The 13,355-nt window shown below is 49.5% G+C and overlaps 1 protein-coding gene across 1 annotated transcript in view; it reads left to right on the top strand.

The window, feature by feature from the left end:
* IQCA1 (IQ motif containing with AAA domain 1) overlaps positions 1 to 13,355 on the top strand; it is a 185,278-nt gene that overhangs the window by 102,272 nt on the left and 69,651 nt on the right. Inside the window, exons 9-11 of the mRNA XM_055586542.1 lie at positions 2,606 to 2,681; positions 11,742 to 11,848; positions 12,015 to 12,116. Of these exons, the coding sequence (XP_055442517.1) occupies positions 2,606 to 2,681; positions 11,742 to 11,848; positions 12,015 to 12,116 (285 nt within the window). The remainder of the gene's footprint in view (positions 1 to 2,605; positions 2,682 to 11,741; positions 11,849 to 12,014; positions 12,117 to 13,355) is intronic.

Genomic DNA, 13,355 nt, shown 5'->3' with positions numbered 1-13,355 from the left:
CTGCTGTCCCTATTCCAGTACACGCTGCCCTACTGATTTCCAATTACCGAAAGGTAGCCCAGCCTCCCAGCTCAGACCGCCATGGACTGACTGGTCTCTCTGTGAAAAGTGCTTCTGCTGCTGTGCTCCCATCCCTGGAGTAGCACTCCTTCCCCTCCTCCCCCTATCCTCCTCCTCTTCCCCCTACCGCCCCTCCTCGTCCCCCTCCCTGTCCTCGTCTCCCTTCCCTTCTCCTCTGTCCCATCCTCCCCAAATACAGACCGATCTGAGTCTCCCAAACCAAAAGGGCAACAACACAACAACACACGGGTCAGTAAAACATTGACTCTAAAAATACTAAAGATTCATGAATGCTTATTGATACCTGGAGAGAGAGGACGGAACATCTCTGAGAAGACTCAGTTCAGTTCAGTTCAGTCGCTAAGTCGTGTCCGACTCTGCGACCCTGTGAACCGCAGCACACCAGGCCTCCCTGTCCATCACCAACTCCCGGAGTCCACCCAAACCCATGTCCACTGAGTCGGTGATGCCATCCAATCATCTTATCCTCTGTCGTCCCTTTCTCCTCCTGCCCCCAATCTTTCCCAGCATCAGGGTCTTTCCCAAGGAGTCAGCTCTTCGCATCAGGTGGCCAAAGTATTGGAGTTTCAGCTTCAGCATCGGTCCTTCCAATGAACACCCAGGACTGATCTCCTTTAGGATGGACTGGTTGGATCTCCTTGCAGTCCAAGGGACTCTCAAGAGTCTTCTCCAACATCACAGTTCAAAAGCATCAATTCTTCGGTGCTCAGCTTTCTTTATAGTCCAACATTCATATCTATACATGACTACTGGAAAAACCATAGCCTTGACTAGATGGACCTTTGTTGACAAAGTAATGTCTCTGGTTTTTAATATGCTATCTAGGTTGATCATAACTTTCCTTCCAAGGAGTAAGCGTCTTTTAATTTCATGGCTGCAGTCACCATCTGCAGTGATTTTGGAGCCCAGAAAAATAAAGTCTGCCATTGTTTCCACTGTTTCCCCATCTATTTGCCATGAAGTGATGAGACCAGATGCCATGATCTTAGTTTTCTGAATATTGAGCTTTAAGCCAGCTTTTTCACTCCCTTCTTTCACTTTCATCAAGAGGCTCTTTAGTCAGTTATTTTAGGTGCCCCTCTGTCCGTGAATCATTTCTTTCCTCCAAGGACACACCTTCATCAAACACTCATTTCTTGTTTCTCTGGCTGATTCTTCTCAGAAGATCAGGTGTCCTGGGTGGGCATGGTGGGTCTCCTGCCCCAGTGAGAGCTGTGACCTCCTGTGGGTCCTGAAGGGTGTGTCAGTTGCTCCATAGGCTTGGAGCCCCTCGCATTTCTGGGTCCAGGTTCTCTCCCAGGCTCTGCAAGGCTGGTGGCACATTTCGTGAGCTGTGGTTCAAGCAGGTCTTCGGTGACCCCATCCCAAGAAGTGAGGGTCCTCCCAGAAGCCTGACTGCCTCCTGGGTGCTCTCATCACTCCTGGGAGCTCTCCTTCCCTGTATCCTCCCGACAGCCATGTGAAGTCGGGGCAGGAGAGTGGGGAGGGATCTGGTATGAGGGCAGGCACTGCCCAACCACCAGGGCGTGTGGCCTCGGGATCTCAGAAAGAAGGACACGTCCTCTACCCTGACCCACCAGAGATGTTTGTCCCTTTCTTGCCACTCCTCCCCTAAGCCACACAGAGAGCTTTAGGTGCTTTGGAAGACTCCCCATGGACATCACGTAGACAAGCATCCTTCCTTTGTCCTTTCCGGGGGGACAAGAACCAGGTCATCAGGCACTTGACTCTTCATACAGTGTAAACATGATTGCCCAGAAACATCAGATGGGGCTTTGCAAGATCTGGCTGTTCACGGTTGACAGCAGCCCTGGTGGTGTAGGGCAGAGGGTATTTATGCTGGGGATCAGGGCAGGGCCTCCGCCTGCAGAGCTCGGGGTCCCTGCAGCTCTGATCTGGCTGCTCTGGGTGGCTGAGCTCTCTCTGCAGCAGAGGCCCAGGGCAGGGAAGCCAACAGTACCAGCCTCTAGGAGGGAGGCCGAGTCTCCAGCTCAGGCTGGGGCTCAGGACTGGCTCCCTGGCCCGGGGAGGGGACAGGCCAGCAAAGAAAGGAGCAGTCCTGGGCTCCTACAAAGCCTGAGCTGACAGGTAGTGGAGCAGAAAGCAGGTGGGGAACAGCCCTGAAGCTGGGTCATGGGAACATGGCAAAGGGAGGTGGCAAGACTCAGATGGGCAACAGCTCTCAGAGCAGGGAAGGAGCCAGACCTCAGAGGACAGGCCCTAGCTCAGGGCCAGGGGAACTCTAGGGAGGTGCCTGGGTCAGGAAGGCCCTGTGAGCCCGCCGGTGGAGCTAAGTCTCAAACCATCCCTGCCCTGGTCAGTGGACACAATACCCCCCGCTCAGACTGTCAGCAGGGAAACCTCCCAGGCGGGCGGATGAGGGGCTAGACCTTCAGCCCACAAACCAGGAGCAAACGTGTGCTTCTCCACAGTCAGCGTAACCACGAGTGTGCGTCCCGCTCAGTGTCTGATCACAGCAGGTAAATTGCCTGTCGTTAACGGGTGTGTTATTCTGCTCTGGCAGGAAGAAGATGAGATGTGGAAAATGTCACCAAGCGTTTTCCTTCATACGATGGAGGAAGGAAATAGCGTCTACAAAGGTCAGTTTACCAGGACAGGTGTGCTGACTGGGGTGCCCTTGTTGGGCAGACATTGGTGCCCAGTTATGAGATGCTTTTGTTGTTTGCTTGCTCAGTCGTGTCTGACTCTTTGCCTCCCCGTGGACTGCAGCACATCTAACTGCCCTGTCCGTCACTGTCTCCCGGAGTTTGCTCAAACTCGAGAGGCTGCAAACATGCAGTCCACTACCAAGTCTGTCTGTCCGTCTCTCTTTTAAAATTGCTTTGAGTGGCTTCAAAGCATATAGGTGGTAAAAGAGCAAGATGAGAGTATGTCTCAACATCTGTTCTGTTTTAAACCCTTGAGACGTCAGCTGAACATTCTCTTGCTTGGAATGAAAGGGAAGAAGGATTTTCCCTGGGTTGTTTAAATTAAGAAAATCAGTGCCGTATGTACAGTAAAATGTTGTAATTGTATTAGTCTAAGACACGTGCCTGCATGCTGACACCTAATTCTTTTGTCCCATATTCAGAATGTAATCTGGCTCTTTCGGCAAGTGTATGAACTGGCCTTTGAGATGTTCTCATTATAATTTACTGGAATGGTTGTCCAATTCCTTTGGTTCCACTCCACCCTCAGGATAAATCCCAAAACAGAATGACCTGCCAGGGTGACCCTGGTCATTAGTGCTATTTGGAAACTCCTGAGAAATGCCATAAGGGTGTGAAGTAGAATATTTCCACACTTGAGTCACGCATGTGGCTCCTTCTTTATTTGGCCTTAGCCAGACCGCAGTGGGACTGTTATTTACTTAATATGTATTTTTAATTGATGGATGGTTTCTACCCCTAGTTGAGCCTTACCCTTAGCAACTCTATCAGAGTCGTGGCAGGTTTGATGGGCTGTCTGGTTCCGTAAAATAAGAAAGTCCATGTCCCTCCTGCAGTTCTCTCACTCAACACTAGTGGCCAGGGTCCCACTCGGCTGGAGACGCTGAGCTGAGGCAGAAGCACCGGGAAAGGATGAACTCGAAATGACTCGGCAGCTGCTTTAATGGGGGAGAGAGGAGGTCGGAGGGTAAATTAACATTGATCAGGTGCCCACGACATGGAAGGTGTGTTTTCACGCCCATCTCACTTCTCTTTACAACAACCAGAAAGACATAAACATCACTCAGCCTGGTCAGCAGGTACAGTCGGAGACCTGCCATCATTCACGTTGAGAATATCAACTTTCCTTTTCTTTTCCATTATGGTTGATTGCAGAATGTTGACTGTATTCCCTGTGCTGTATACTGCAGGACCTTGTTGTTTATCCATCCTGTATATAATACTTTGATCTGCTAATCCCAAACTCCCAGCCCAACCCCCCCCCCACCCGCACCACCCCCATGGCAACCATACGTCTGTTCCTTATGTCTGTGCGTCTGTTTCTCTTTGAAGATGAGTTCATTTGTGTCATACTTTAGATTCCACACGTAAGTGGTATCATATGGTGTTTGTCTTTCTCTTTCTTACTTCACCTCATATGATAATATCTAGGTCCATCCATGTAGCTGAAAATGGCATTATTTCATTCTTCTTGTGGCTGAGAAGTATTCCATTGTATATATGGGACATCTCTTTATCTTTATCCACCCATCTGTCAGTGGACATTTAGGCTGTTTCCATGTCTTGTCTACTGTAAATAATGCTGCTGTGCACATCGGGATGCAGGTATCTTTTCCCACTATAGTTTAATCCAGGTATATACCCAGGAGTAGGGTTGCAGGCTCACAGGGCAACTCTACTACTTCTGTCGGACGTCCGCTCACTCACACACTCACTCAGCAAGCATTGCTCACTCACACACTCACTCAGCAAGCATTGCTCACTCACACACTCACTCAGCAAGCATTGCTTGGCTCCAGTGTGCAGGCGCAGTGCTGGCCCGGAGGCACATGCCACCAGCAGGCTCACCACACACCCAGGGCTGAGGTGGTGGGCAGGCGGGGACCGCGGCACCAGTTGGGTGCCTTGTTAGTCTGGCCACAGCCACTTCCAAGGGACCTGGCTAGGAATCGCGGTAGTCCACCCTGCAGAGTCACAGGCCCGGCTGGGGTGCCCCTGGAACTCAGGGCTAGGCCCCGCATGCAGCTGCCCTCTGTCGCAGGACATTATGTACTGGTCTGCACACACCCTCTCTTGTCTCGTATTCTGCGTATGTATCACCAGACTTCAAGATACTTTCCTGGCCTTTGAACTGTCAGCTCATTTTCTTCTAAAGAACCCCCACTTCTGGTGCTCTGCTGGCTGTCCTTGGGGCTTCCTGCCTGTCAGTCCTTCATTCTCCTGTTACTCACTCACCGTGTTGGAGCCCAGCCTCCAGGGGGTCCCGAGAGTGACTGCCAGTGTGGAGGGATGTCTCGGGTGCTGGGTGCATCTCAGTAGTGTCTTACACTTGAGAAATAGAGTATTCCTGCCACATCAGTGAACACGGGTGCCATAGCCATCAGCGATTCCAGCCCTCCAGGTGTGAATTTCTGAGCCCTAAGGGCACTCAGGAAGGAGAACAGTACCTGCTTGGTCTGGCAGCCATGAGGCTGCAGCCACTCCCTACGGTGAGCACCACGGAACTCTGGATGTGATCAACGCGGGACACCGGCCCCAGAGAGCTGAGAGGCATATGGAGGAAGGAGCTCAGCGAGCCCAGGCTCTTGCATCTTCCTGTACACAGAATAGTGCTAAGTTCCTTAACTCGAGATATCTGGCTTTCTTTAATTCACAAAAATGCTTTTAACATTCAGACTACCTGCCCTTTGTTGGAAGACTTCTGTGTAACCTGACTCTACCCCACCCCACTCCTCAGAGCAGTTCTCTCAGGGCTACTGGAGATGCTGTCTCCCGGGCTTGAAGTCCTAAAAACTCCCACTGAGTAAAAACATAACTCTCAACTTTGAGGTTGTGACTGTTTTTTAAGTCAGCACACACTCAAGACTTAGAAAGCCTAGCTCCCTTCACCTCTGATTGTAACTGCTTGGATGAAGAAAGAAAAGTGGGAGAGAGCAAAAGCCTCCTCTACCTTCACAGGGAGTCAGGAGCTTGTGTCTAAACTTGATGAGTCAAGAAGCAGATTGGGATCCACATATCTACACAACTGATACTGTGTATAAAATAGACAATTCATGAGAATGCACCGTATGTATGAAATAGATAACTGATGAGAGTGTACTGTATGTACAAAATAGATAACTAATAGAAACATACTGTATATCGCAGGGAACTCTGCTCAGTGCTGTGTGGTGACCTGAATGGGAAGGAAATCCAAAAACGAGGGGATGTATGAATAGGCACGGCTCATTCACTTTGTTGTACAGGAGAAACTAACACAGCATTGTAAAACAAATACACTCCAATAAAAACTTTAAAATAACTTTTTGGAAGAAAAGGCTGGGACTTAGGAAGAAAAAGCAATATAAGCGTATTATCTAGATGTTATCTTTCTAGATAACAGCCGAGAGAGCCCACGTGAAGCTGGACCTTCACATCCTCCTCCCGTGGGCCCCGTGCTCTTCCTCCCACAAGCTGCTCACACTCACACATCCAGGCTGTCGTGCCTTCTGTTCCCTTTGCCTGGAATGCTTGTCCCTTCGGGCCTCCCTGAGACCAGGTGGGATGACAGTCTCCCGCCTCACCTGTGCCCACCCCAGAGCCGCAGTATTCGCCTCCACCTGACTTCCAGGGGTGTGTTTCCATCTCCTCACAGCAGGGCAACAGGTCTGTGAGGACCAGGCAGCTTTGTCAGTCACTCAGTCATGTGCGACTCTTTTCGACCCCATAGACTGCAGCCCACCAGGCTCCTCTGCCCGTGGGATTTACCAGGCAAGAATACTGGATGGGTAGCCATTTCTGTCTCCAGGGGGGTCTTCCTGACCCAGAGATCGAACCCAGGTCTCCTGCACTGCAGGCAGATTCTTTCCTGTCTGAGCCACCAGGGACAGGGCATGAATTTCATAAATTATGAATAAATCAGATTTATGGATAAATCTGAATCTAGCCAATGCATTTTAAATGAACAAATGAATGTAGGAATAAATGCCCTTGGACGGTGTAACTGGAAGGCAGAGTTTTTTTTTTTTTAATTATAATCTTTTTAATACTCTCTGGCTTTAAGGTACCGCATTATTTTGATAAAAATTCACTTGGGGGCCATCTAACATTCCTATGGGAAGCCCACAGACCCACACAGCAAAGCTCTTGAAACAACCCACACCTTGTGTGTGATTACCCTGTAATTCCATCAAGGCTAAGAAAACTGCCAGCCGCTCGGGAGCAGGAGACAGGAACCATGATTTTCCTCGTTGGCTGTTGGGGTGTTTGATGAGTTATCTGACATGTCTTCGGTAACTTACAGAAATTCAGTGTCTTCATCTGAGAATCCTTTTCATAAAAATCAAAGGCTTTCCTTCTCAAAGGAAGCATTAGCATTTTAATCACTGATATTAAGCCCCCTCCTCGGTCCACTTCTGAGCAGATGAAAACTGCCCCGGCCCTGGCTTCTCCCACTCTCAGATTAAAAACTCGTTCTCTGCTACAGGAAAGAGCGGTCAGTTGTTTCCCTTTGAGAGCATGGATAGCTTCCTGCATTTATAAATGTCCGTGAAATTCTTGAAGGGATTGAGACGTGCCCTGTGCAAAAGTGTCATGAGAAAAACAGCATTTCAGTGGAAAACTAGGTCCATTTACGTCACCTCTAGTAAAACCCACGAAGGCTGCTCGGAAGTGCTTTATCTGTAAATCAGAGGCACAGCCCAAGTGCGGATGTCACAAGGTGCCCCTGCTTCCACATAAATAATCGTATCTTGCTTTCCTTTCTGTTGAATATTGTGTGTTCCTTTCACTATTAAATGCATTACTTCCTGTCTTATCTATCCCCTGAAAAAGCAAAGCAGCTTCCTTTGAATAACAAAGGGGTTTTGCTCTAAAAGATCTTAATGAAGCAGGTGGATTTTGCTTGCAAAGATTTAATTATCAACCAAGATTCAGTCGTCATCTGTTAGAAGAGAGTTGTTGTTATTGCTGAGTGTTGTTGGTTTTTAGTCGATAAGTCATGTCTGACTCTCTGTGACCCCATGGACTGCAGCCTGCCAGGCTCCTCAGCTCATAGGATTTCCCAGGCAAGAAGACTTGGCGTGGGTTGCCATGTCCTTCTCCAGGGGATCTTCCAGACCCAGGGATCAAACCCATGTCTCCTACTTGGCAGGCTGAGATGGTTGAATGGCATACTGACTCAATGGACATGAGTTTGAGCAAGCTCTGGGAGTTGGTAATGGACAAGGAAGCCTGGCATACACGGGATTGCAAAGAGTCAGACACAATTGAGCAACTGAACTGAACTTGGCAGGTGGACTCTTCGCCACTGAGCCAGCACAAAAATCCCGGTATTGTTGACGAATAGAACATTTTAGCGCAGTTATATTTTCAAGGGGGAAAACTTACCATTTTAAACCCATAAAAAAGAATTTTAAACCCATATTATTCCTACATTTCAGAGTTTCCTTCAGTGTAAGCTTATGTAGATTTCAGAAAATGCACAGAGAAGGAGCAGTTCCCTTCAGGCCCATGAATTAACTGCTCTTCATGTACTCACACCTCACAAGCTCTGCAAAATCCCCCTTCCACGGGGTTCAGGCCAAAGAAGAAACTCTCAGATATTTATGACTTAAGACATTTTTTCACATCAAAGGAGTGGTATAGACCATGTAGGCAATGCGTTCTTGCCCTGACACTCATGAGCAGGATAGCTGTCTCTTGCTGACAATCTCCATGGGAATGACTATTCAAAATGATGACTCTTCAGAGCCAGCTTTCCAGCCATTTCTTGTGTGCCCATCCCTGCCGCACCTGGTCCCCATCTGTCTTGTTTGGGTCTTCTGCCCCTTGGGACCCCGCAGTCCCAGGCTGGCTACCTCCCCCATCGGGGTGGTGATTCTGCTTGAAGTGAAAGTCGCTCAGTCGTGTCTGACTCTTTGCCACCCCATGGACGAGAAAGTCCATGGAATTCTCCAGGCCAGAATACTGGAGTGGGTAGCCTTTCCCTTCTCCGGGGGATCTTCCCAACCCAGGGATCGAACCCAGGTCACCCTCACTGCAGGCAGATTTTTTACCAGCTGAACCACAAGGGAAGCCCAAGAATACTGGAGTGGGTAGCCTATCCCTTCTCCATCGGATCTTCCTGACCCAGGAATCGAACTGGGGTCTTCTGCATTGCAGGCAGGTTCTTTACCAACTGAGCTATGAGGGAAGCCCTGATTGAACTTTAAAAAAAATATATTTATTTGGCTGAGTCTTAGTTGCACCACACAGGATCTTTGATCTTCCTTGCAGCGTGTGGTTCTTTCCGTTGTGGCATTCAGACTCTTAACTGCAGCACATGAGACCTAGTTGCCTGGCCAGGGATGGAACCTGGGCCACCTGCACTGGGAGCACAGAGTCTTAGCCACTGGACCACCAGGGAGGTTCCCTCCCCTTGACCTTTGACCCTCACCTCTGACGGGCATCCAGGAGGCACACCCCCAAGCCCCTCCAGCCCCATCATTTCATCCCATTGTCTGAGCCTCAGCGGTGACTGGGCCACCTCTCACCTGGCCACCCTGCGGGGGAAGAACCCATGGGTGCATCAATTTTACGAAAATTTCAGCACCTTTGTGATGTGTTATCTTTTTCTTATACATTCACAGTCGTCACCCTAGAAAGGATCTGGGCACGTTCAACATCATCTTTTTCAAAAACCTGCCACTGAAACTTTGCATCACTGGTAGATTTCTCCTTCCCATCTTCCTATGATGGGCCAAGGATTGGTGGAGCCCTGCGCAGGCCACACTGCCCTCGGTCTAGCTGGGGGGAGACTGCTAAGCCTGAGAGCCCTTGCCAGGCCTGAAATCCAGACAGGCCAACCCCTCTGCTCAGCCAGCTGTCCAGGAAGTGAGCCGGCCCACCAGACCTGTGTGAGGTCAGCAGTTTGTGATGACCCTCTTCGGCTTTCAGAAACCTCCCTGCCAGCCTCTAGGAGCAGCATCAGGGTGTCCCCCCAGGACTTGTGCAACCGACCCACACTTCTGGAAAATCGGGGCTCCCTGTCTCCCTCCATTTGTGTCCTGGGTGGTCCTGACTGGGATCCCTGTAAGAGGACACCCCCCGTGGTCCTGTGTCCTCTCTTCCACTTGCTAAAAACAAGTGTTTTTAAGTGTTCTTAGCACAGCCACTGTCCCGCCTGGCCCCTCGCCCCTTGCAGGTGGAGATTGATAATAAGCAAAGGACGACATAGGGCCAGCAGCTGGTGAGTGGTTAGGATGCAGGGTCCCCCGACAGGGGTTCCCCCCAGCCGGAGCCTTCAGGCCATTCCCTGCCGGGCTGTCCATTCTTGTGTGTCTGCCTCTCGTGGCCTTGGTGCTCTGTCGCTGGGGATCTGCCGTTCCCACCGTGTCTCATCCCTTCTCCTTTCCAGTCTCACTGCTTCTGCTCACCCCTGGCCTCTGTGATTTACCCAGAGATTCCACCCTCCTTTCTAGTCCGTGTGCCCACTTAGCTCCGCCCTCTGCCTGCAGGGTTGACCGCTTGGCTCCCTGTGCACCCACATGCATTTCTGTCTATGGCCGTGACTGTCCTCTGGGTGTTGAGTGTAAGTGCCAGCCCCTCCCTACTTGGTCAGCTGTGTCAGGGGACACACTCCTGTCCGATCTCAGGGTCAGTGTTTGTAGGGGAGGCTGTGCTTGCGAAGCTTCCGCCCCGTCACTCACCACCTGCCGTCCAGGGGGCACGGGCCCCCTTTCTTCCCAGCCATAGCCATTGTCAGACGGAGGTGGGCCACCCCGTGGTCCTCGACTGCCCTCCCGAGTTGAGCAGCATCAGTGCCCCCCAGAGACCAGCTCCCAGCAAAGTGGCCCAGCTACGTGGTGGTTGCAGGTTTGGTTCCAGCAGATTTTCATCACAGTCTGAACACAAATTCAAGGAAGAGATCCCTTCCCCAACTGGCGAGTCTTTTTCCCCTGGGAGATCCTCCAATCCCACGGCCAGGGTCCAGGTGTCTGCACCTCTGTGAACATTTGGAATTCCCCTTCTGAGAAAACAGCTTTATTTCCATTTATTCAAGTGATACAAAATTACCCTTATTTCCTCTAACCATCCTCCTAACTGCCAGGGTAAGGCCAAAGGGACATGTAAAATATATATGATTTCAAAAACATCCCAAAAGTAATACAAAAACACAGCTGTTGAATTTGGGATGAGTAATGGGTATTTGTGTGTTCAGTGTTGGCTTTTAATAGGGGCCAAGGTAAGTCACGGGTAAGCTGAACTAGCAACAAAATCTCTCCCATTTCATTGAATCATATGAATAATAGAACTAATGGAAAACGTATTACAGAAACAGTCACCTGTAATTGCATAACCCCATAATTATTGTTGTTGTTGCTGTTCAATCGCTAAGTCATGTCCACTGTTTGTGACCCAATGGACTGCAGCATACCAGGCTCCCTTGTCCTTCACTGTCTCCTGGAGTTTGCTTAGATTCGTGTCCATTGAGTCGGTGATGCCATCCAACCATCTCATCCTCTGTTGTCCCCTTCTCCTCCTGCCTTCAATCTTGCTCAGGGTCTTTTTCAATGAGTCAGCTCTTCACATCAGGTGGCCAAAGGATTGGAGCTTCAGCTTCAGCGTTTCCAATGAATATTCAAGACTGATTTCCTTTAGGATTGACTGGTTTGATCTCCTTGCAGTCCAAGGGACTCTCAAAAGCCTTCTCCAGCACCACAGTTCAAAAGCATCAGTTCTTTGGCGCTCAGCCTTCTCTATGGTCCAGCTCTCACATCCATACACAACTATAATGGTACAGAAGAGTACCATTTGTTTCATACTTCGTTACTGGAGCTTTTCACATTAGCACTTTTCTTCTTTATTTTTTAGATGTTGTACAGACACAGTTCTTCCATTTGGAAAGTGGAAAAAAAAGACAGACATAGGGTAGAAAATTGAATTTGTGTTATATTTCACAAAACTGCCTTTGTTAGTCTTCATGTAGAAAAAAAAATTCATTTTCTTTTTCTTTCTCCTTCTGGAGTGCAGACCTGTGGAAGAATAAAGACGAATCGTGGAATTTCCCCCAGGTCTATGACCCTGAACTGATTAAGGAGGACAAGCGGAAGGAGCTGGAGTCAGAGATCAGAGTGCAGGTAAAGCGGCTTTAATGCTGGAGTCCTAGTCAAGTCTTCCACTGCAGCACTTCTTTATAACGTCCTGTTCGTGACCTACCCAGAATTTAACCTGTTTCTAACTTTGCAAAGAAAACACAAAGCAGGCAAGTTCACCTAAAACATAGTATCTTTTATATTGACCTAGGTTGATGAGCTGATGAGACAGGAACTAAAAAACTTGAAACTAGCTGTGAACAGAGAGAAGGAACTATCAGCAAGAACAGGAAAGAAGAAAGGAGGTAAAAAGGTGAGCGATGCTTACGCTCGGGAGGCAGAGGGCAGAACTGAGCTGTGACCAGGGGCCCGGCCCCAGAGGCCAGGGTTGGTCCAGGCATCCTGGCTGCCCTGGGCTGCTTTCCAGGAAACGTGCCTGCCTGTGGTGAACTTCCCTTGGTCCACTGTTCATTGGTCCACCAAACACGTAGCCCTCAGGGTTGTGGGATCATAAATGGGATAAATCCAGTCTGAGAGTGACCTCCCCACCCTCCTCACTGCGGATCCGTGGTACCCAAGCCCACAGGTGGGATGAGAACTCTCAGAGGAGCTAGGACATGTGCCTCAAATGCCCACCTCCCTGCAGAAGATCTGTGGGGGAGGAGGCCAGTGGCAAAGAGCGGGTTGTTGGAAAGTCAGGGAATCTGATGAATTGAATTTTAAGTTGCCACTCATCCATCTACCAGTGGTTTAGAGGCCAGTCAGATCCCAGTATTCAATGTTATGTACTGGGGTCCTGTGAGATAATAGAAAATGTTCCTGTTGGTCTCTGCCCCCACTTGCTGGCATGGAGCTCCTGGAACCCTTGTAAATTCCTAAGTGATAAGTGCACCGGAAGCCTCTCTTGTTACAATAAAGCAATTCTGGGTGGGTTTCTGGGTGGCTCCCAGGTTGGGGCTTATTCCCACCAGAAAGACCAAGCAGTGATCAGAAGCCTGGAAATCACAGTTCCATCTACCCCATTCCCAAAAGAGGGGAGAGGAGCTGGACATGGAGTCAATACTTGATCATGCCCGTGTGAGGGGCTTTCTGTAAAACCCCAATAATCACAGGCTTTGAAGAGTCTCCAAGTGAGTGAACACAACCACATGCTGGAAGGGTTGTTGTTGTTCAGTCACTCGGTCGTGTCTGACTCTTTGCGACCCCTTGGACTGCAGCACACCAGGCTCTCCTGTCCATCACCATCTCCCGCAGTTTGCTCAAACTCATGCCCACTGAGTCAGTGATACTATCCAAGCATCTCATCTTCAGTCACCCCCTTCTCCTCCCACCTTCAATCTTACCCAGCATCAGGGTCTTTTCAAATGAGTCAGCTCTTCACATCAGGTGGCCAAAGTATTGGAGTTTCAGCTTCAGCTTCAGTCCTTCCAGTGAAAATTCGGGATTGATTTCCTTTGAATTGACTGGTTTGATCTCCTTGCAGTCCAAGGGACTCTCAAGAGTCTTCTCCAACACCACAGTTCAAAAGCATCAATTCTTCAACGTTCAGCCC

This window comes from Bubalus kerabau, chromosome 6, assembly GCF_029407905.1.
Source record: "Bubalus kerabau isolate K-KA32 ecotype Philippines breed swamp buffalo chromosome 6, PCC_UOA_SB_1v2, whole genome shotgun sequence".
Classification (NCBI taxonomy): domain Eukaryota; kingdom Metazoa; phylum Chordata; class Mammalia; order Artiodactyla; family Bovidae; genus Bubalus; species Bubalus kerabau.
This window is presented reverse-complemented; position numbering and strand designations above follow the sequence as displayed.